At 35.3% G+C, this 24717-nt stretch overlaps 1 protein-coding gene across 3 annotated transcripts in view; it reads left to right on the top strand.

The window, feature by feature from the left end:
- The window catches only part of Adamtsl3 (ADAMTS like 3), a 347565-nt gene that overhangs the window by 176209 nt on the left and 146639 nt on the right, over window positions 1-24717 (top strand). For all 3 annotated transcript variants that reach the window (XM_047534772.1, XM_047534782.1, XM_047534791.1), the window contains exons 8-10: window positions 4273-4347; window positions 10599-10756; window positions 24412-24523. In XM_047534772.1, coding sequence (XP_047390728.1) covers window positions 4273-4347; window positions 10599-10756; window positions 24412-24523 — 345 coding nt within the window. The remainder of the gene's footprint in view (window positions 1-4272; window positions 4348-10598; window positions 10757-24411; window positions 24524-24717) is intronic.

Raw genomic sequence — 24717 nt, 5'->3', positions numbered from 1 at the left:
TATGGAAGTTAGGGATAAATAAGGGAAAGAAGGTGGCAGGGGAGGAGATTGACTGTCATAAAGATTTAAGATTTGTATCAGTAGAGAAGAAGAATGAGAGGGAGGGAGGAAAAAAGAAAAGGTCTAGAAATGGGGACTGAATTAAACCAATAGCGTGTTACATACATATATAAATATACCAAAAAAGAATTTTACCTGAATATATATATAATATGTATATATATAAAATGTCAATCAAAAATAAATAAATAAAGGAGTGAAAGGAAGATCAATGGAGGAGAGGAAAAAAACAGGGAGAGGAAGGAGGAAAGGGAAAGGGGTGGGTAGGGAGATTGAAATCAAATTCTTTTCATATATTACTTTGTCAAAATGAACCTAAATACTATGTATAATTATAAAGCTCTAAAATTAAAGATAAAAAGTAATTATGTTGAATTTTATCAAATACCTTTAAATATTCACTTAAATTATATTATTTAGCTTCTTTGACCTGTGAATAGTAGGACCCATTATATGAATACATTTCCTAATGTTGAATCAGTCGTCATTTTTAGAACATATTTTATTTGGTTATGTTGACCAATTCTTTTAATTACTTTTTAAGTTCTGACAGTGGTTTTCTTTGTGTTTAGTGTTTTCTATCTATAATCATAATTAAAATTTGCTCATATATTAATTTTCATCATTTCTGTGTTTTGTTTGGGTATTAGAGTTATGGTGGTTTGTTATTACTCATTGATAACCTCTTGCTAGTATCTGAAATTTACCTGTTTGCTTAAAGTTTTGCAAAACTTTTATAACAAAGTTTTGGGGCCCTGGTGTCTTATTTTTTTCTTTTTTCTTTCTTTTCTTTTCTTTCTTTCTTTCTTTTTTTTTTTTTTAAGTACTGGGAGTTGAACTCAGGGGTGCTTAACCACTGAACCAGATCCACGGTCCTTTTTTATATTTTATTTAGAGATAGGGTCTTGCTGAGTTGTTCAGGGCCTCACTAAGTTGCTGAGCCTGGGTTTGAATTCATTATCCTCCTGCCTCAGCCTTCCGAGCTGCTGGAATTACAGGTGTGCACCACTGTGCCTGGCTCTTGTTCTTTTTTTAAAAATGGTTTTAACTTTTTAACATATTTAAATTTCAAATTTAAATGGAATTACATTTTATATTATATATTAAGTACAAGTATGTCTTTATTATAGAAATCTCAAAAAACCCTCTTTTCCCACTTATTCCTCAACTCTAACTCCCTTCCCCAGAGGTAATCATTGTCAATACTTCAGTTAAAACCCTCCCTTACATTTAAAGGATTAAAGAATTAAAATACTTCTCTATTATTTACTAACATACAAGTGCATAGTACTCTGTATTTATTCACTTATGTGTGTACAGTCTCACCCATGCATTCACAAACAATATAATGCAATATATTGTAGTATAATATAGTATATATTGCTATAAATTACATATGAGAATGTGGTACTTAAACACATATACTTCTACAGTGGGATTATACCATGTGCATGGCTTAAATTGTGATAACATATACATAAAACTTATCACTTTAATCATTTTAAAATATATCAGCCAGTGGCATGAAGTTATTTACATTGTTATTGGACCCATCACCACCTTCCATCTCCAGAACTTTTTCATCTTGAAAAACAGAATCCCTGCACCCACTAAACAATAACACCTTATTACTCTTTGCCCTGAATGGTAACCACCATCCTACTTTTGTTTCTTTGAACTTGACTCTTGTAGACACTTCATATGAGTGGAATCATACCATATTTATCATTTTGTGACTGGCTTATTTCACTTAGCCCAGTGTCTTCATGGTTAATCCGTGTTGTAACAAGGCTGAATAACATTTAGTTGTAGGTACATAGTATGTGGTATTATCCATGCATGTGTGGATGGACACTTGGGTGGCTTTCACCTGTTGACTGTTGTGGGTAATGCTGCTGTGAGCCCAAGTATACAAACATCTGTTTGAATTGCTGCTTTCCATTCTTTTGGGTATATACCCAGAAATGAAATTGCTGGGACATATGACAATTCCACATTTAATATTTTTAGGAACTGCTATACTGTCTTCCAAAGTGCTTGTACCCTTTTTACATTCCTACCAGCAGGTCACAAAGGTTCCAGTTTCTTCATGACCTCCTCACTTTTATTTTTAAATAAAATGGCCATCCTCATAGGAGGAAAATGGTATCTCATTATGTTTATGATTTGCATTAATCTAGTGATTCACTAATTATCTCTGGGCATTAGGATTTGGATAATTTTATTTGTCTTTTTGTTTATTGAGCATCTTTTTATATGCTTATTGGCCACTTGTATATTCTCTGGAGAACTGTTTTTCAAGTCTTTTACCCATTTTTGAATAATATTATTTGTTTGTGGTTGAGTTGTAAGAGTTCTTTATATAGTCTAGATACTAACTCTTTGTCCAATATGTGATTTGCAGATGTTTTCTCCCTTTTGGTCAGTTGCCTTTTTACTCTGTTGATAGTGGCATAAAAGTTTAATTTTGATGTAGTACAATCTTTTTTCTCCTTTGCCTCCTGTGCTCCTGGTGTCATATCCAAGAAATAATTGCCCATGTACGTTGTTTTTAAGTTGCCCTTTAAACTCATCAAATATGTATGTGTGTGTGTGTGTGTGTGTGTGTGTGTGTGTATAAAATCTTTCCACAGTAGGTCATATAGCTTCATGTTATTACCTGTCAGTTTCAGAGTGTTCTTTAACATAGCCTGTGGTTATTTAACCTTTCTCATAGGCATTAAATAAAGCTCATTCTTGACTTTTATGTGCATATGTATTACAAACAAACAAATGAAAATTTGTGAAGGATATTCATCAAAGTGGTAGAAGTAGGACTAGAAAGTTTGTCTTTTTGTTTATCTGCATTGTTTGATTTTTCAATAATAAACAGGTATTTAATAAAAACATATAAACTAATAAATAAATCTATTGACATTTTTGTTCATCAGTTTCACTCTGGAGAGTGTATTTAAAAAATCATTTTCCATAAGTGAAGGATAAAACAGTATCTGCTCCAAACAAGTCATATCATTGATAATGTTCTAGTACTGTTAGTATTACCAATCAGTGTGGAGTGATTTTGCCCATTTGGGACAGACATAATGAATATGAAGTATTCTTTATGGTGTTACCAACTACCAAGGTTACCAGTTAATTGGAGGGTTCTTTTGCTGAATTTGAGGTAGATATCATGGAGAGACAAGAACCAACTGAAAGCAGCTTCGTTGGATTTGTGTTCAAACACCAGGAAGGGATAGTGCAGGGGTAGGGTCCTGGACTAGCCATCTCAGGATGTGAAGAGCAAAGCTTATGCAGACAAAAAGGTTGGGCTTATGCTGCACTAGCTGCCTGCAGAGGATCTTGGGATTTCTGCACATATCAGATATTTGCTTTAACACTGGAGTTTGCACTTGACAGGACATCTTCTAATGTGAGTGGTGCCTCTGTGCTCTGACTGCAAAAGATGACAAAGACACACACTATATTCAAGTCCCAAAGGGCATATATGGGTCAAGGTTAACATATTGCACGTTCAGTCTGTGGGAAAGTTTGGGGGAGGAGTCACCAGTTCCTGAACCTGGTTATTGGTGGAAACAATTCTTCAAAAGCAGCTTACATTAGGCTGGACCTTGGTGGGTAATTAGGATCCCCCCCTGCTCTGTCTTGGTTATAGACTAGTGGGATAAAATTTCATGTATGAGCATAGATTATTATATGGGCATAGAAATTAAAATATCAGAATACATAATAGCATGAAAAAAATTCATACAAGAACCAGGATGTTCAGTAGGTAATTATCTAGGCTAAGGATCACAAAGCTTCTCTGTAAATATTTCAGACTTTGTGAACCCAATAGTCTATGTTATTGCTGCTCGATTCTGCCTTTGTAGAGCAAAAGCCCCTGTAAGTGAAAGGATATGGCTAGGTGTAGACTGAAGACCATAGTTTGAGGACCCCCATCAAAGCACTTAAATAGGGCCTGGAATAAGAAGGCATTTGAGATGGTGGCCTGTGAATTTACTTTAAACTGTTCTTCAATGTTAGTTCAAAATATTGTGAATAGTATTGATCTGCCTTACACATATTGGTGCTTTGCAAAGATTTCTTGACTGTAAGATGAAAATGAAATATAGTTAAGAACACTTTGCACATGTCTCCAGTTTTGATTGACTTCCTCAGTTTCATGGGTCTTTTTAAGTTTTACTACATTTGTCTTATATTCATCCCTAGGAGAAGAAAATGTGATTGCTGTTCCTTTGGGAAGTCGAAGTGTGAGAATTACAGTCAAAGGACCTGCCCATCTGTGTAAGTAAAATTTAATCTAAACATTTTAAAAAATTTCCTGAGAGTCTGTTTAGCAGAAAACATATGCAAACAAAAAAACTTCTGTGTTCATGGTAGGTAGATAAATATCTCAGAGATTTTTTTTCTCACTACTTTGAAATAGTCTACATCACTAGGGAAATGGTCTATGCTAATTTCCTGTTCCCATGCCCAGTGAAAAAAATAACAATTTGAGATTAATATGCCCATGGTAGAGAAAATCAAATTATAGGTGAAATGAACTATTTTTACATGGAGAGTAAATATGAATTCAGGAGTCTTTTGGAAATGTCAGCAGTTTGGGACACAAAGTTAAAACAAAACAAAATACAGAACCTCATCAATGACTTTGGCGCCCAGGAAGGAGAAACTTTTCCCCCAGTGCTTGGCAACTTCTGGACCAGGACACTCTGAAAGTGGACACAGGCTTCCTAGAATACCAGGAGTTCAATCAATGAGGACTACAAGGATATTGTTTCTCTAACCAAGGTCAGATGGCATCTCCTCTGTCTTATATTTTCTGAAATCTCAGAACCTTAAAGGAACTGGAAATGCCAGAGATTTTTTCCTGCTCTCCCAAGGTATCCTTATAGGCTCAGGCAAGATTTCTTAGTTGTATTCAGAAGAAGGTGGGGTTCTACTAGACTGGCCTCTGGCCTTGCAGCAGCTTACTGCATCTAGTGTTTGCCAATAGAAAGTACAAAATACTATAAATACAAAGTCACACAATCAAGATCTGCAGAATCAAAGTGCTATATACTTGCCTTTTTTCCCTACCCTGGGCCACCATCTTAGGTTTTCATATCATAAGGATTTCTCAGAGCCAGAAGAATCAAGCATTTTTGGTAGTGTGCACACGTGTGCATATGTATTGGATCCAGAACTAATAGTTCAGGAACAAATGTCCTCTGAGAAAAGTGTTAACAAAATGTTTAAATAAAAATGTTTAGGGTTATTATCAGACTACAAACTTAAAAAAATTCTTTAGTATGTTACACTTTAATTAAGGGAAGAAAGAAAATAAGTATCTTAGTGACAGTGAAAGTAAAAAATTACTTAAAAGAACTTGTTTACCCTTAGCTTTATGTGAATGATTTTTTTTAAGCAAAATCACTTAACTGTTTATAGTCATGTAATGGTCACTTCATTCAAGGCTTTCTCTGGAATGAAACATCAAAATATTTTTTAAATTTCCTTTTCAAAATGGCCTGAAAACACATAACTCTTAATGGGAGTAACTTCTTCCTTGTAAATGCAAGCTTAATTTTTGGAAACAGGTAAAAATCATTTAGATTTAAATTTTGTGAATCATTTGAGTAAGAACATTGTGAAATATCATTCAGATTCAAAAATATAAAGAGCTGAAAATTTATAGCAGCATTATTCATACTATTTATCAAGTAGTAACAGCCCAAATGTCTGTCAACTGTTGAATGGATAAATGTGGAATATAATATGGCTAAAAAAAGGATAAAATACTGATATATAGTACAGTATTAACAATCCTTGAAAACATTAGGCTTAAGTGGCACTGCATTATCTATCTATCTATCTATCTATCTATCTATCTATCTACCTACCTACCTATTGGTATTGGGGATGGACCCAGGGACCCTGTACCCGAGCTACATCCCCAGTCCTTTTTATTTTTTACTTTGAAATAGAACCTCACTAAATAGCCGAAACTTGCTTTGAGCTTGTGATCTTCTTGCCTCAGTATCCCAAGTTGCTGGGATTACAAGCATGAACCACCATGCATGACCATTATGCTTAAGAGAAAGAAGCTAGTCACTAAAGGTGACATATCATAGATTCCATTTATTTGAAATATCCAGAATGTAGAAAATCTCAGAGATAAAAGTAGAGGGGTAATGGCCTGGCTAAGTATGGGGTTTCTTTTGGGGGTAACACAAATCTTATAAGGTTAGACCACAGTGCACAGTGATAGCTTCACTGTGATTATGCTGAGTGTAAATGTATAATTAATTTATACATTTTAAATGGGTGAATTTGGGGATGAGACTATAGCTCACTTAGTAGTATAGCACTTTCCTAGCCTGTGTTATGACCCTGAGTTCATTACCCAGAACTGCACAAATAAGTAACTAGGTGAGTTTTATGGCATGGGCGTTATATATCGAAAAATGTTTAAAAAACATTTTAAAGTGCCATGACTAGGTCTAATATTCTAACGATTCTAAAGGCAACCCCCCAAATTTGGCTTCAAAAATTGTTTTTTAAGTTGTAAAAACATAATAAGCAAACAGTAAACAGAATAAATTAAGGTGAATACTTTGAAGCAAAAATTCATTTGCATAAATATGTACTGGCATATTAAACATAACTTTATACTCAAGACGGGCACTCTTCCAAGAACAGAGCTCAGCGATGTTCCCATTTCTTCAAAGTGACAGATCTGTTGCTTGGAATACTTCCCCTTCTGAACAATCTCTCAATTGGCCCTGGAAGTGTTTCTGAAAGTTATGCTTCTCTACTGATGGATAAAACTGGCTTCATTTACAAAGGATTTAGTTTACATTTCTGAATATTTAAATGCAGAATGGGTTTTATTTTCTTGATTTATGCAACCATTTTTTGCATTTTTCCTTGTAATAAAGATGTATTTCTGAAATCATGCTTATTTTGCTGTAATAAATCATTCTTTCAAGATCTGTATTAACTACAATTCTCCAGAAGACCACATTATTCAGAACTAAGACACCCATGACGTGAATTTCTCTTTGTTGTGGAATGGAATTTAATTATAGAATGTCCGACTTACATCCTGCCTAGAGGTGTTCAGATTCTGAATTTCTAGTTGTGTTCCAATCCTGGCCACATTATTATAGGAAACATTTAGCCCCAAAATTTTTAGTAATGCATCTCTTCAAACATGGAGACAGTAATAGGATCCCTGCAAAATAAATTTTATGGTAGCACAACTTTAGCACTAATGTGTCTGACTAGCAGTAAACTCAAGAAACCAAGATGTCATGAACTGAAAACCTCATCATCTATTGGAAGAGTACTTTTTCCCTCCAAGTCCTGTCTGATGTATAGATAGAGATGTATTAATATGAACACTATATGTAATGGCCTGAGGACAGTGATGCTGGATAAAATGAACATACACTATAAACATACTCTTCTATTGTCGACCTAAACTTGATATAGCTACATAAGCTAAGCCCTCATTACATGTTTACCTAACAGTAGTTTCATGGCCTTTAGAATTTAAACAGACCTTTTGGTGATGGTTGCCTGTTTCTGCCTCTATTGAAAGAAACTTGGACTGTTTCTTCTCAATGAAGCCCTTCATTTGGAAACCATTAGAAGCATTCATTACCTTTTTTCATAATTTGTTTTAAAAAGAACAAGTATGAATTAAAATTATTTAAAGGTATCATTACAGACTTGTGCTGTGAAGATGTGGGGATAGAAGGCCTTGATTTCTGATTGACTATCACCTGTCAGTGGCTACTTATCATATTTTCCTCAACACCTCTTCCTCCATTTACCATTAAGCCTGGACAGGAGAAATCAGATGGGCAGTGGACAGCAGGAAAAAAGGGCAATGATTTCTTCCCTAACAGTGGAGCAGGATGGCAGTGACAGTGGGCTCCCTGGGGTCTCCCAAGCCCTAATCACCTGACTGCAGAAGCCACCAATTATCTGTACAAGCTCTGAGAACTGAAGGTTCCCACACATGTACAACTCTAATCAGTCACAAGTCACATGTTGTCATAATACAGGGCTGCAGTAAATATGCATAAATAACAGAAATGATCAAAACCAAATAAAGGCATCTGTAAGTCAACACAGCATTTGGATTATTGGTTGAAAAACTCATTTTCTCCATTTATTTTATGAGGCACAGACGCTAACAGAGGAGCAAATGTGTCACCATAAAAATGATGAGTTTTGAAGAACTGCCTGTATCCTCTACCCCACTGCGGGTTGGATACAGGGATTCTGTTAATCTGTTAATCTGTTAATCTAAATGATCAGAATTGTTTATGCACATAAACTCTGCCTTCCTCAGAACACTCCACCAGTCTTGGGTCATCTACCTTTGACTCAGCTACTCATTTACACTAGTGAGGTCAAACAATCTGTTTTCTACCTCTTAGAAATGCCACCAGTATTTTCACCCTGGAGATCTGGAAACCCTTTGAAATAATTGAAATGTAGATATTCTACAACTAACATACATTTCAGCAGAGTGGCTTGAGTGATTTATGTAAACTCGACTTTGTTATTTGTATTTTCATGTCCTTGCCAGTGAAAATCTTAAACACTGTTGAAATAATGGAATAGACTTCACCTTTAAAACAAAACACCAAAACTGAACTAAGAGAAATGCTGGCATTTGGTTTAGGGGATGGATGTCATAGCACCTGGCCTTCCTTCCTCCCAGATCACCTTCCCAGGTCCTCATACCCTTGATCCAAAACTGCATCATTATAAAACTTGCAAAACTGTAGTTCAGAAAGTGAGCCCAGTGGTAAAGCAATTACTCCCCCAGCGCAACCGTGGAATCCATTTCTCACTACTTGAATTTAATCAAGTCATTTCAGGCTAAATCTCAGTCTAGAAACTTGGTGTCTCACATGCCTTCAGTGAGGATGGATGGTGTCCAGTCTGTGTTTCCGTATTGTCTCAATACTCAATCGTTTTCTCTCATTTACTTTAGAGACCTAACTCAAGAGTGTGGGGCTTACTATCTCTAGTTCTCCATCTCATATTTACTGACAACTCACTTCGCAACACTCAGTTTTATATCTTCATTGGAACTAGGAAATGAATTTAATCTCACACTTTCCAAAAATCTACTGCGGTCATGGAGACTGGGGCCAAAGTGGTTGGGGTTTTGTGTGCCTGAAAGTAGCCAGGGTTATTCTTCGACCGCTAATGACTCTTCCAGATCAAGGAGCTCCTGTCCAGCCTTTGAATTTCCCAGAAAAGTTCTCAGCCTGCCTGTCAGGGATAATCAGGGATGTCTCCCAATGCCTGGGATGTAGTCTGTCCAGTGCACTTGGATTCCTGCAGCTGCTCTTTGGCAGAGAGAAAATCTAGCAAATGAAAACAGCCAAAGCCCAGCAGCATATGGATTGGAGTGCTCTGACACTGGGCCGTTTTGTTGTGTTTTATCAGCTTTCCATTTTTAAGTTTGAAGCTGAATGGAGTTTTGATTCTGTTGTGTCCTTTGTTCAAGATGGCTAGAGACAATTGTAGTGCCACTGCATCAAGTGGAGTTTTCAGAGGAGAGTTGGACATGGGAGATCATCCACTCTGACTCCTCATTTTAGAAATGAATCCATGAAAACCCACAACAGGGAGTCAGAGAAAGAGCTGAGACCAGAACCCAGCTCTGTCTGTCTTTTTTACCTCTCCCAACCATAGACCAGGTCTGCTGGGTATGCTAACACTTAATAAGACAGAAGAAAAGGAGGAGGAGGGGGAGAAATTACTTAAAGTTGGAATACTTCGGGCAAACATTTTTTTGCAGATATTAAAAACACTTCTGATCTTATAAAAGCAAATTAGAATAAGAGACTAACATGTACAAGGGAGAGCTCTGTGGTAGTGTGATGGTTATGTGTTTTGATTGTGGTCCTGTGCCACTCTCAGCCATTAGAACACAGGTCCCAAGCCAGCCTGGGTGAATTAGGGAGGCCCTCTCTCAGACATGGCATCAAACTGTTTGCATACATTGTACCAACGTCAATTTCCTGCTTTTGCTGTTGTTCTATAGTTTCATAAGATGTAACCACTGAGGATCTCTCTATATTGCCTTTGCAATTTCTTGTGAATCTCATTATTTCAAAATAAAAGCTTTTTATTTTAAATAAAAGCAAATTTGAGATTCCCTGTTTTTTTTTTAAATACAAAACTATGTTTAAGGTCTGAATAGGTCAAAAGTGAGTAAACCTGACTCTACTCACTCTGTATTTTTTGAGCTACCTCATGAAAAAAAAAAAAAATAAAGAAAGAAAAGTTTTATCTTTTATAGTAGAAATGTCGCCAAAGAATTTAGTAGAACCATTAGGACATTCTGCCCCTGTTAGTGACTTTTTAAGGACAGCTAAAAATTTGACATATCTATTCCACCAGTGTGGACCAATGTTATAAACTGAGTGAATCTTTTGATGTTGTGTGTGGATATGTCTTGGTGAAATGTCATTTGGACTTTAGGAGAATTCTCTTACTTAAATTTTATTTTTCAATTTCAGTTATTGAATCCAAAACACTTCAAGGAAGCAAAGGAGAACACAGCTTTAACAGCCCTGGAGTCTTTGTTGTAGAAAACACAACAGTTGAATTTCAGAAGGGCTCAGAGAGGCAAACCTTTAAGATTCCAGGACCTCTGATGGCTGATTTCATCTTCAAGGTAGGACAATCTGCTTCATAAACTTCATGCACATGAAGCCCAAAACTTCTTGATTTTTAAAAATAGTAAGTTTGGAGTCTGGCATGGTGGTACACACCTGGTGTTCTAGCTGTTCAGGGAGACTGAGACCTGAGGATCTCATGTTTGAGGCCAGCCTGGGCAACTTTTAAATAAACACCAACAAAAACAAAAAGGGCTGGGGAAATAGCTCAGTGGTAGAGCACTTTCAGCATGTGCAAGGCCATGATTTCAATCCCCAAAACTGAAAAAAACAAAAAGCCCTCCAAAACAATAATAATTTTTTAAAAACCAGTAAGTTTGTTCAGCAGATGGTCATATGGAGCATATATCATCAATATTTACATCTTGATAATCCATCCCTAAAAATTGTTCATCCTCAAGTATCTGCTCTCAAGAATCTGCTCCTTAACCCTGAGAGCTAGGAAACCAGACATTACTTCTACAAAGGAAAGAATTGATTTTGTATTTATAACCTCTAGTTGCCAAGCTTAGTTTTAAATCTCTGGATGGTGTTTCATGGAAATGAACGAGGATTGAACCCACCATCCTTACAGAAAGGAACAGAGGACAGAGGGGACAGAGGCTCATCCCTCCCTCCACCGTTTACCCTTCCACTCTCAGCCCTGAGAGTTCACCGTATTGCTGTGGCTGATTCAGATGAGTGATTCCTGCCCCAGGGTATGTTTTCTGATGAGTGCCTGTTATAAGGTAGCCTCAGAAGAGCCCTTCTTTCCTGGTTCCATCAGTCTATGCCCCTCTATGGTAAAGCTGGGAAATCTTCCCTCAGAAGACAGGTTGTGTTGTAATCAGCCTAGTTCCAAGGACACACAGTGTGACACACTTCTGATTAATTTGAAAATGCCAAAGAAATGAAAAGAAAATGAGAGTTCAGTGGGTAGTTTTCCCCTCTTTCTTTTCAGAAAATTCACTCCAAAATGTAAATGGAAGAGAGAAAATTGTCATAATTGCCAGTGAAACCTTTATGGATTAAAAAAAAGCCCATTACCTGCAAAAGAACTGTGTCCCACTTATTAATTTGTCAAAGAATGTTTCATGGAGTCATCAATTCTGTTGGCACAGAGATAGATGGGGAGGTAAATGAAAGCTGCCAACTGGTCCAGATTACTGAGATCCAAATCCAGCTCGCAGTGTAATCTGCCAAGTGTCAGCCTGCACAGTGGTTTTTGTTTTTGTATTTTGTTGTTTTTTAAACTTTGAATTTTAAATGGTCAATACTGAAAAGTCAAGAGATTCTTACATAAAAATATCGGGTTGTTTTTTTTTTTTTCTGTTTCTCTTTAAAAATGGGAAGACCTGACACAGAACTTGCATTTTATCATAGCAATTGTTGGCTGCAGCTAAGAAGCAGCTGCCTCCTAGTCAGGCCCTCGCTGTAGTTTGCCATGGTCTGCACTATTCCTATTGCCTCCTAACACTACTGTGTTGGTTGCCATTCATCCTGCTTCCAGCATTTATATATCTGCCTGACCTCCATAGACATTTAAGTTTGTCACTTCTGTGACAGATTCATAAAGCACCAACAATATTTTTCTTTGACAGTCACATTGTAAAAGATTTGGGAAGGGGAACCAGAATTATCCTCTTTTCTCTCTGGTTCATTATTATGGCATAAAGTCTACGCTTGTCTTACTTTTCTTAGGTCTTCCCTGTTTGGTTCTCAAGTAGTAAATACTCACACACATTTTTTTTCTCTTCTAATCGTTACTCGGAGAGTCTGCATTCATAAGTCAACATGGAGGTTTCTGATTGAGTAGGAGATATTTATGATGATAGGATGGAAGAAGTGCCAGAAAGATGAGTATTTTAAGACACTGGTTATGGCATTGGCATGGGTAGGTCTAGATGGTGTCTTTTATTGATGCCATGTATGAAATCATGATACACATCAACTATATATTTCTATACACATGTGGGTATGTGTGTGAATACTTCTTTTAATATTTGGAAGGACATATCCCCAGAAGAAAACAATTGTGATTTTTTTCAGAAGGGATAAATTCTTTGGGGGTGTGGTCTTAGTGTCACTTATAATATCTAACGCAGAATAATTTAATAAATGAATACATTCAAATATCACCTGCATCATTAAAATTATTATATACCTTCTTATCAGACTTTTATATTCATTTCTTAATAATGTACATTTTAATGGTGTGCTATTCACATTGAATTACTGAATTCAGCCTGAATTACTACTTGATCCTCTATAGTCCTGTCTCTAATTTCTGTCTTTCTCAGACTTAAGTAAATAGTTCTGAACTTCAGCTTCAACTTCTGGAAAGTGTTTGAGCTCTCCAGACTGAAAAAGTTGTGTAAAAAATGTATATATACCAAAGAGGGCATCACACACAACTGACTCCTGTATAAATAGAACTTCCTTTTCATGCTCACAGCCATTTTCTTTCATGGACATGGTGGGCTGGGTGAGAATTTGGCAAAATTGGAGACACTTGTGCTGAAATAAGACTGACTGTGATGTTGTTTTTCCCTGACTTGGGATTTATCCAAATGATGAATGTTTCTAGGAAATATCCTTTTACATCGGTTGCCTTTTTTTTTTTTTTCAACTCTTTAGTGTTGCTCAGCCTGTGTTGTTACTAAGATAAGGAACTCTTCGCTTCATCCATATTCATTTCTTCCTGGCATATCACATAATTAAGGAATGGCTGTACTTTCAGTGGGAGGGATGACAGTTGCCCCATGTTCTTCTCCAGTAGACCAAGAGCACTTGATCTAAAAAAGGTCTACAATCCGAGAGGCAGCCAAGACCAGCCCTGCCGACTTCATGTTGATGAAGCCTAACTGGTACACTGAGCTATGTGCACACATACCTTTATACAGTTCATGTGGTAGGCTTATTTCATGGACTTTTAAATAAATGTGTTGGAAACAACTATATTCTCACATGTAATGTTTGTAGATATCAGTGGACCAATGGTCTTGTAGTTACTTTTGCTCAGATTCAGAAACTTAACAACTCACTACATCAATAAGGAAAGTAAATTTCTTGTTTCGTTCTTTCAGAAACTGTATTTCCATGGTTGGACCATTCCTGAAAATTGCCTCTTCTCTTCTTTCAAATGGATTTCTCACTATGTCTTCTTGAGTGACCTGTTTTCTCATGGATGGTTTGTCACAGCACTTTGGTGCTGGGGTAGTCAGAGCTTATGAGATATTATTATTTTCTCCTGTAATATGTGCATGTTGCCACCAGGTAGCAGTAGAGAATCGGGACTAAGTCATTGATAGTCTGTGCTTTGTTGATTGGACAATGAGAGACACTATTTGTTCAGTGAGAATTTATTGAACATTTGCATCTATGAGTAAATGTTGGTAAATATCAATTTTAAGCATATTTCCCTGAGAATAGCTATTAAAATTAAGCTAAATGGCTTTGATGAAGACATCTCTTTTTGTGGTTAATTTTTAAATCTAGCTAGTAACTTTTGTCTTCTTAGAACATACATGTGCCTTGTAAGGCTGGAGGATCTGTCTTCTTTGTGGTCTGAAATCTTACTTTTTCTGCCAGATATCTTCTTAGGGAGTCATTTTTCTTCCATTCAGATACTTTGTGTTTTCTGATTGCTTTTCCACTAGTTTTCAGCTATTCAACCTCCGTCTCCAGCTTCCTCCAACCTCAGCTCTGATATCTGTTATACTTTTCTAGGAGTTATGGTACAAACCTCTTACCCAAGGACAGGAGGAATCTGAAACTACCTGTTTTACTTCCCCTCAATACAGTCCCACGTGTTTCAAAACATGGCAAGACAGTTTTAGAGTCAGTGCCTGCATTAGTTTCCTGAGGCTACTATACCAGAATACCACAAACTGAATTGCCTAAATACAAGAATTTATCATCTCATAGTTCTGACGTCTTAGTGTCCAACATCAAGGTGTTGGCAGGATTGATTCCTTCTGAGGCCTTCAAGGGAGGATGTGCCTCGTGCTTGTCTCCTTGGTTCTTGGAATTTAGCATTTCTCTCTCTGTCTTCACACCATTCATCAGTGTGTGTCCCCTTCCATGTCTAAATATCACCCTTTCATAAGGACTAGTCATATTGGATTGGGTCCCACACTAATGTCCTCAACCTAACTTGATCACATCTGCAAAGACCCTTTTTCAGATCATATTCTGAGGTACAATAGGCTAAAACTTCATTCTTTTTGTGGGGACACAATTCAGTTGATAACAGTGCCAACAGAAAGGAAATTTAGGTATTTCATCATCATCTCCATCATCCATCCCATCCTGTTTCCTAGTAATCACAAAGGTAGAATGTGGTCTGTTAAGGGAAATTTCTTGTTTAAAAACTGCTCTAGGAGTTACCAGAATTCACTGATACACACACACACACACATACACACAAGTATATTTTCAGTTTTATGTTAAAATTTCTTCTATGTATGTATATTTAAGTATATATACATATATGTGTATGTGTGTGCATATACACTAAATGTACATATTTAGTGGCAATAACAGGGGCTTTTTCCAGGGAAGAAAGATGAGACCAATGGTATTTGAAGATACTTTTAATAAACCTTTAAACAACTATCTGTCTTTTGAAGAGCACATGTGAAGAGCTATATTGAATGAGATTTTATTAATGGTATAGAGTCAAACTATCAGTAGTTTGTAACATAAGGAATACACATAGATTGACTGATTTCTCCAGAACCATGTTATTGGAAATAGTGTAATTTGTTTAATTTTACCAAAATTTATGATCAAATTGAATCTTTGAAATAAACATGCCTACAGAACAATCTTGATTAATTGGTCATTTTAAAGTTTCTGTTTCAACCAGAGCAGGTTCTATTATTCATGTTGAAGTTGATATTTCTGACATAGCAATGACAAACTCATGGCATCATTTTAATTTCTTTGGTGAAGGATCAAGGTTTTCATTTGTGTACTTATTGGCATCTATACAGCCCACATACTTCCATCCTATCCAATGAAGAAATGTGCAATCCATGTTAAGCTTGGTTCCATCCATGTCAACTGTATGTCCTTATACCAGATTTGCTGTCATTTTCTCACCCTTCCATCCTAAAATTTTCACTTTGAAATATAGTGGAGGCAATTCAGGTGATCCTATGAGTAAAGGAAACTATAGCCCCAGGGAGTTTTTTAAAAATATTATTACAATGTTTCCCTCAAGATACGGAATGCAGTATTTTCTTTGCTAGAGAATACTACCAACAAAGTCACATAAAGCTCAGGTTCAGTATTATAGGCTACTTTTCCTTCAACCATTACTCCTATTAATCAGCTCTTTCTACTTAGATAAGTGAAAAATGACTAAGCAGGCAAGAGAGAGGCTCAAATACGTTTGTGAAGGAAAAAAAAAATTGGTTCATTTTTCCATTTTATTTTCCTTTTGAAAGTCTTTGTTAGGTTCAGTACCTCTGGGCCACACCAGGCTGCTGATAAATCCATGCTTTATATCTCTGGGCTCTGGTGCTCCCCTCTACTGATGATGAAGTGTTCCTGGAGAGGAGGAGGAGATAATCACGAGAAATAGATTAGCTGGAGGTAGATGTAGAGGAGTCTCACTTGCTTATTCCTTACTCTCCCTACTTGGAATTTCTCATGAGATGGAATGCACAGTTACCAACTTGGGAAGGATGGTGTGCAAGGAGTTGAAAGTTTGAAGTCTGAGGAAGAATTATGAAATATTTATCTTAAAGAATGGGAGAATAAATGGAGTAGGGAAAAATTATGTGTTTCCTGGCAGCATTAAGGGGCCATTTGAGGTCAGTGGGCATGGACTTAAAGTAAGTAGGTGTGTCTTTGCTATGAACTGATAGTAAAAGGCACAGGTCCAAGAGTCACACGCAGATAAGACAAGGTCTGGAAGCCCAATAGGTTTTTTTCTTTCTTGTGAACCTTCTTGACAAGGAATTTTTTTCTTAGAAACTCCATAGTAGAACTTTATCACCTCTCACTGGTAAGAATTGAGTCACACACCCACTCTGCACATCCCTTAGATCCTCTAAGTCTAGATCCTCTTAGTCTAGCTCCTCCAAGAAGCAGATGTCAAAATATGATGAGACATGCAAGACATTTATTTGGGAACTGACTGTGAGAAAAAAATGAAGGAGGAAGTAGAATGAGCCTGGAAAAAAAAAGGAAGTAGTGAGACTGGGAGAACTGACAGATGGCACAGAACATCTGATCACTAGTGAAGGAGAGTGGGAAGAAGGGAAATCATGTGGAAGCATCTTAGATGGCAGGACTGTTGTAAGAGAACTTGGCAAGGCTTTAGGGAAGACCCTGAGCCAACATCCTCTGTCACAGAACTCTCCAGATGTCCCAGAAATAGGTCTGGATTACCACTCCTGCTATGCTCATTTATTGGCTTGGAGCAATTCTGGGAAGCTTGACCTGAACCTGGAGTTTTGGTCAATTGACTCTTCATAATTGTGTGTCTGAGCAGAACATTCTCAAGGGTCCCACATCTAGCAAGACAGAGAAGATCACAATAATTCATTTAGAACAATAAAGACTTACCTGAGTCACATGAGGGAGGAATGAACACTGGGACAAAACTGTTTCTCTGTAGAATAGGAAGGGGAAACTGATGTTGGTAGGCAACTAAACAGGACTACTACAGTAAGGATTTTCTATTTCTATAAAATATCTGATCTTGATGCCTTCTTTCTCTTCTTTGTTTTACATTCTTTTCAGCAGTAATAGAGAGGACTTAGAAGCTATTTCACTTTCTTATAGGCTTATTTTTGAGCCAATTTTGAAATTTACAGTTTTCTAGAGAACTTATTTCATTTTACACAATTTTTAAAAATATAATGATAATATTCCCTTAAATAACATTTCTACTGTTCCAGGAACTGTGCTCCTTCATTTTTAAACTTATTTATTGATTGTCCTTGTCTAATTTTGTTTTGTTCAAACCATTCAAAAAAAGTCTGCCCAGTGGCTCTGAAGGCTGAGGCAGGAGGATCTTGAGTTCAAAACCAGCCTCAGCAATGGTGAGACGCTAAGCAACTCAGTGAGACCTTGTCTTTAAGTAAAATACAGAATAGGGCTGGGGATGTGGCTCAGTGATTGAGTGCCCCTGAGTTCAATCCCTGGTATCCCCCCACCCACAAAACAAAAAACAACAACAACAAAAAAACCTGTCTCTCAGGTCTAAGTACTAGATTTTAGTTTTGTTGGTTTATTTATTTTTTAGAGTTAAAAAATTCTGTTTATATAAATTTGTATCTTTATTTCCCTTTACATGGGTTTAAAGCTTTAGCTTCTGGACCTGAGTTCCTAATTCATTTTGTCTTTATTTTTTCTCCAATTAGGACCATCAGTTTCCCCATACAAAAGTTCTTAATTTTATTGTGGTGCAGTGTTTCAATCTGTAATATTATGTCTCCTCTTTAATATTATGTTTAATGCTATTTGTATCCTGATTAAGAAATCTTTATCCAGAGTCATGAAGATACTCTTCTGTGTTTGTTTCTGGAAGTTTAAATATTTTACTTTTCACTTTAAGGCTGTAATCCACCTTGAGTTGATTTTCATATGTATTGTGAAGTAGAGTCAGTGTTTTTTTCCCCTCCCATGTGACCATCTAGTTAACACACAGTCATTAGGTGAAGGACGGTCCTATCCCTATTTGTCTTAAATCTTGCAACTATAATGGTGGGTATATTTATGGACACTACGTTGTTTCATGAATCTATTTGTCTTTTGTACCAATGGTATTGTGATTTATCTATGATACCTTTAAAGTACCCTTAATGTCTAGTGGTATAAGTTCTTCAGCTTCTTTGTTCTTGAAGGTTATATTTGCTCTTCTTGACTGTATTTCCATATCAATATTAAAATCAGCTTGTCAGTTTTTATAAAATTCTGTTGGATTTTGATTGAGATTACATTAAATCTATAGGTCAGTTTGAGGAAAAGTGATACATTTTCAAAACCAACTCTTTCAATCCATAAATGTGGTATATTCACACATTTTTTAGGATTATTCAAAAATTTCTCTCAATAATGTTTGTAATCTTCAATGTATATATCTTATATATTTTTTGTTAAGTTTATTCCTAGGTGTTTGTTATTTTGATGTTATAAATAAAATCCTTTTTTGTGGGAGGATCAAAGTCTGATTAATATTTTTATGTTGATATATTATTACTGTATTATTAATACTAATGGTTTGTAGGGTCTTTTGAATTGTATACATGCACATGTGACATCAGCAAATAATGATAGTTTTGTTTTTTCTTTTGTAATCCTTATGTTTTATTTCTTTTTCTTGCTTTATTGCACTGTTTAGAATATCTGATGCAATGTTGTATAGAAGTGATGACAGCAAATATCCTCACCATGCTTCTCATTTCAGAAGCAAAGTTCTCCAAAATTCACATTATATATGATGTTTGCTATAGCATTTTTGTACATGTTTTACCTGATGAAAGAAATTTGCTTCATTATAATATACAAGTGAGGAATTTTATCATATGCTTTCTCCATATATTTTAAAATGATCATATGTTTTTCTCTTTTTCCCCCTTTTCTGTAATAAATTATAGTGATTTTTCAAATGTTAAACCAACTATACTGCCTGTTATAAATCTACTCTTTTCCACTAGAATTCATTATTAGTATTTATTAATCTATTATAAAAATGTACCTGCTTTTATACATCACTAGATGTGATTAAATTATTTTATTTAATTTTTTTGTATTTTTCATCTTTGTACTATGTCCAGGATATCTGTTTCCTTGCTTTTTTCAGGTCTGGGTATTAATTTTATACTGGTTTTAGAAAACTAGTGGAAAAGTGTCCCTTCCTTTCTTATGCTCTGCAATAGTTTATATAACATTGGTGTTATTTCTTCTTTAAATGTTTGGAAATGTTCAGCAGGTATATTTAGATTAATATATTCAATGCCTTTCAAAGATAGAACACTTCAGATTTTTTAAATTTCTTCATGTCAGTGTTATTTTAAGGAGGTTGTTTATTTCAACTGACATATTAGTTATTAGCCTAGATTTTTTTTTTCAAAGAATTCTCTTCTCTGTTCACTGTCTCAGAAGGTCTATAGTGAGTCCTTTTTCTTATTTCTGATATTGGTTATTTATACCTACTCTCTTTTTTTCTGGATCAGTCATGCTGGAGGTTTATCAATTTTAGACTTTTCATAGTAACAACTTTTTCTTTTGTAGCTCCCTTTTATGTAGTTTTATTTCTATAACATGAAAATCTGTTCTTGTCTTTATTATTTCTGTTCTGCTACTTTATCTAGATTAAGTATACTGTTATTTTTTCTAACTTCTTGAGATGAATGTTTGGATAATTTATTTTTATCCTTTTTTCTTATAATGTACACTTAAGTCTATAAATTTCTCTCAAAGTAGATAATATACTTTATATTTATTTTCAGATGTTTATATTAAATATTTCACCAATTATTCAGTTATATTATAAATTTCTTAGTAATATATCCCTTTTTATAATATATCCCTGAGTTATTTAGAATATAGCAAGCATATGGGGATTTCCCAACAATTTTATTTTTATAGCTTAATTCTACTGTTAGTCGAAGAACATACTCATATTATTTAAATCTTCTAAAATTTGTTAAAACTTTATTTTGGCTCAGAATATAGTGAATTTTGGATGACTGTGATGTGTAGTCCTCCATTGTTAAATATAGGGTTCTACATATATCAGTTAGACCATGTTTATTAATTGCCCTATTCAAAATTGTAGTCTTACTGATTTTTGTCTGCTTTTTCTGTTACTTACCATGAACGATATACTAAAACGACCAACATGTACATTTATTTAATTTTCTTTTAATTCCCGCAACTTTTGCATTATATATTTTGAGGCTATGTTTTTAGGTACATTCAAATTTAGAAGCATTTCATCTTCCTAGTGATTTGAACCTTTTATCATTATGAAAATATTTTCTTTCAGCGCTTTGAAGATATTTCTCCATTGTCTTCTGGCTTTCATTTATTCTGTTGAGAAGTCAGCTGTCAGTCTAATTTTTGTTCCTTAGAAGGTAATGTGTCCTTTTTCTTTGTCTGAGTTTAAGTGGTTTCTGTTTGTTTTTGTTTTTCGTCAGTTGGACTATGGTATAATTAGTGACTTTCTTCAGTTTGAGGTCCATGTGTCTCATCAATTCGTGGCTAAATATCCACCATTAGTTTTGGAAGATTAGCTTCTGTCCCAAGCTTTTTCTTCTCTGTTTCTAGGACTGCAATTGTATTTTCACCTTTATCCAATGTGTATAGTTTCTACTTTCTTCTTATCTGTTATCTTACAAGTCTTTTCTCTGGTGTGTCTAATCCAAGGCTCAGCAGATTATGGATAGCAAGCCATTTACTTGATTTTATAAATAAAGTTTTATTAGAAGACAGCCACTACCATTGTTTTACATGTTGTTTATGGCTACTTTTGTACTACACCAGCAGAGCTGACAAGTTGCAACAGAAATCATATAACCTGAAACCTAAAATGTTTACTGTCTTTTTAAGAAAGTATTTGACAAACTCCAGTCTAATATACTATTAAATCCATCCTTTGAGATGTTTATTTATTGTACTTTTCAATCTGTTTCTGTGAAGTGATCCTTCTTATCATTTAATCTGTTGAACTTTTTAATCATAGTATCTTAGTTCAGATTCTTGCATGCAGAGCCCAAGGCAAAAGCTGTGTGCCAACACTGATATTTTATGACCTTGGGAGCTCCTCCAGCAAGGAAACAAAGATGTGAAGCCAAGGCTGAGGTGGCAGGGGGTAATAGTGGCATACTTAAGTTTTCAAGTTTCTATTATTTAATGCCAATGTCTAGATTTCCTGTAATTTTAAATTCTTTTCTCCATTTTTTTGTGTCAGTATTAAATTTTATTTTAGTATGCCTACTTATTTTTAAAGTCTGTATTACATATTCTAGATGAAAGATTATAGATATAGTTTCTGTCTGGACTATTTTTGCTTCTATAAGACAGCTAGGTTAGGAGCCAATAGCCTTCATGTAACAAGGAATTGAAATAATTTGAACCTGGGCTTCATTCCCTTTCAAAGTTGGTCTATTTTCAGTTTTCTTTTTTTTTTTTTATACTGGGAATTAAACCCAGGGGCATTTTACCACTTAACCACATCTCCACCCCTTTTTATTTTTCATTTTGCAACAGGGTCTTGCTAAATTGCTGAGGCTCTTCACTTTGCTTTTAGTCCTACAACAGAGCCTTCTTGAATCCCAGCTGGTGCCTGGGGTATTTACTTATACCCCTCACCTTGGCATGTCTTGGGATCCAGTTTTTGCCTCCCCAGTTCCATGAGTCTGATGACAGGTCTGTATAGTTTCTCAGCCTCTCAGTCACCACTTGCAAATTGGAAAATGCCTCAAGTTGAAAGGTGGTGGCAAAACTGGTGCCAAATGTGCTCATGTTCTGGACTTCTTTTGTGTCTGCAATCTTGGCCCTTCAGATCTTCACTAGCATGGTAGTTCACTGATGCCTTAAAATACATTTGAAAGTATTTTATGCGGTATTTTTACTTATTCTCTGTGGGAGGATTCATCATAAACAAACCATTCTGCAACAGCCAACAGCAAAAAACCTTTGTGTGTTTCTGTCTCTGTAATCCTGTGCTGTGGTCACCCTATTGCTACAACCCTGACCTTCCCTTCCTCCATATACATTTCAAGTCTGGAATTTTTATGCTATTTTACAATTAAATACATCACACTGTTATTTTTCAAACTGTTATTTTTTCAATCAACCCTTGTTTAGATTTTCTTATAAACTTTACTACTTTATTTCATGTTATTGCTTTTTACACCTAACAACTTTCTTCTGTATTTGTCTTAGTTCTTGTTTATTACATCCCTTGTAGTTTTTCCTTCTGTTTCTAGTAAGTGTCTCTAAATGGTAAAGTTTCAGAGTCATTTTATATCTGAAATATCTTTATTTCACTGATTAATGGTTGAAATTTTGATGACAGATTGATAATTGATTGCTGATTAATAATATGATTATAGAATTCTAGATCCAAAATTCTTGTCCCTCATCACTTTGAAAATATGATTTTGTTTTCTTGCATCCAATATTGCTTATGATAAATCTGATACCTTCATTGTCAGTAATCATTTTTTTCTTTTTGATAACTTTCAGGTTTTTTTTATTCTTGTTTTATTTTTTAAATGTATGCTCAGAACTCAGTAAGTATTTTGAAAATAAAGATACTTATCTTCTTGTAAGGTTTAGGAAAGTTTCAGCAATTTTATAAGAAAATGTTGCTTCTTTGTTATTTTATTATCTCTATCTTTTAAAAAAAGAAATATTGTAGCATGTTTCTTGATAATCTTTTTAAAATTTTTCTTTAAATTTTTCTTTTTTTGTAAACTATTTCTTCCACTAACTATAGTATGAATATTTTCTCATATCATGGAATATTCTTTTAAAATTATTTTTATTGTTGTCTTTTTCCCATTAAAATTTAATTTCTTGGTTTTTCTAAGCAATTTTATTTTCAGATTTTCCTAACGTGTTGATATTCTGGTTTCTAATTGACAAAAGTAGTTATGTAGTTATGGTGTACAACATAGATGTTTTGAAATATGTGTACATTGTGGAATGGCTAGAGATAATTAGCATATATATTACCTCATACATTTATTATTTTTCTGTGGTGACAACATGTAGAATTTGCTCTCTGTGATTTTCAAGCGTATGATCCTGAACTCCATGCGTGTGGGGGCTTTTCTGTACCTGTCCTTTATGAGCTTGACTTGTTTTCTTTCTGTTTTTTCTCTTTACACTGCATTCTGGAAGTTTCCCTCAGTTTGTGCATTTGTCCAATCAGTAGGGAAGAGAAGAAAAAAGTAAAGAGGCAACTTGCTGCTTGAGTAAAACCATCTGAAAGTAAATTCACCTTTGTCTACAACTGCCTGCTCTTACCCTTGCCCCTTCCCTTTAACCAGACACTACAGTGTTCACAGGTGAACACTCACTTGAGCAGAGTTTCTGCAGTTGTACTTTTAGAAGAATTTTTCAGAAGAAACTGCTTAAAGATGTTGCTATTTAAAATGTAAGAATCTTAGTCATGTAAGATAGTACAATGCATCAGACATTACTTTCCTATGTGCCCATATGGACATATGATTCCATATCATGCACAAATAGAAGAATGGAAAGTTATGCTCCTTATATGTATAATATGTCAAAACACATCCTACTGTCATTATAACTAATAAGAACAATAACAACAACAAAAAAAAATTCTAGCCATGTGCTTTGTTGTGAACAAATCAAGATTGTCTCAATCTCTGTCATCTTGGAAATTAAAATCAAATGTTTCAGGAAGGAAACACTTAAATTAAATAAGAAAGGCCACATACATTTTTTTGTGAATCCATTTACAGGCATGGAATTATCTGGAAAAATGACTCCAGAAGGATTTGCTGAGAATCATCCGAGCCTCCTTTTATGACAAGTCTAAACGAAATGATATTACGTCTTAAGATCTTTGCATTCCTCATGTAGCAAAGTGTGTTGTGACACTGGTGGGGTCTGAAAGGCATGAACAGCACCAGCTCATTGTATGCAAATGTGTATCACAGTCCTCTCTGTCCAGACTAGGTACACTGTGGCCAAGGACAGTGTGGTCCAGTTCTTCTTTTACCAGCCCATCAGCCATCAGTGGAGACAAACCGACTTCTTCCCCTGCACAGTGACATGTGGAGGAGGTGAGTCATGGACATTTATAGCTCAGAGTTAAAAATTACACATGTGCATTTTTTGCCTTTCAAATCTGTGTGATCATGAGAGATGGCTAATCACACAGCACTTTATTCAGTAGCCTGTAATACTATAGTGTTAATGAGTGTGCATTTAGCTTCTGAAGACAGGTGAAAAGTGGATCTGGAAAAGCCTTTTACTT

Source organism: Sciurus carolinensis, chromosome 2, assembly GCF_902686445.1.
Source record: "Sciurus carolinensis chromosome 2, mSciCar1.2, whole genome shotgun sequence".
Lineage (NCBI taxonomy): Eukaryota > Metazoa > Chordata > Mammalia > Rodentia > Sciuridae > Sciurus > Sciurus carolinensis.
The sequence above is the reverse complement of the archived record's forward strand: the minus strand, read 5'-3'. Positions and strand labels throughout refer to the sequence as shown.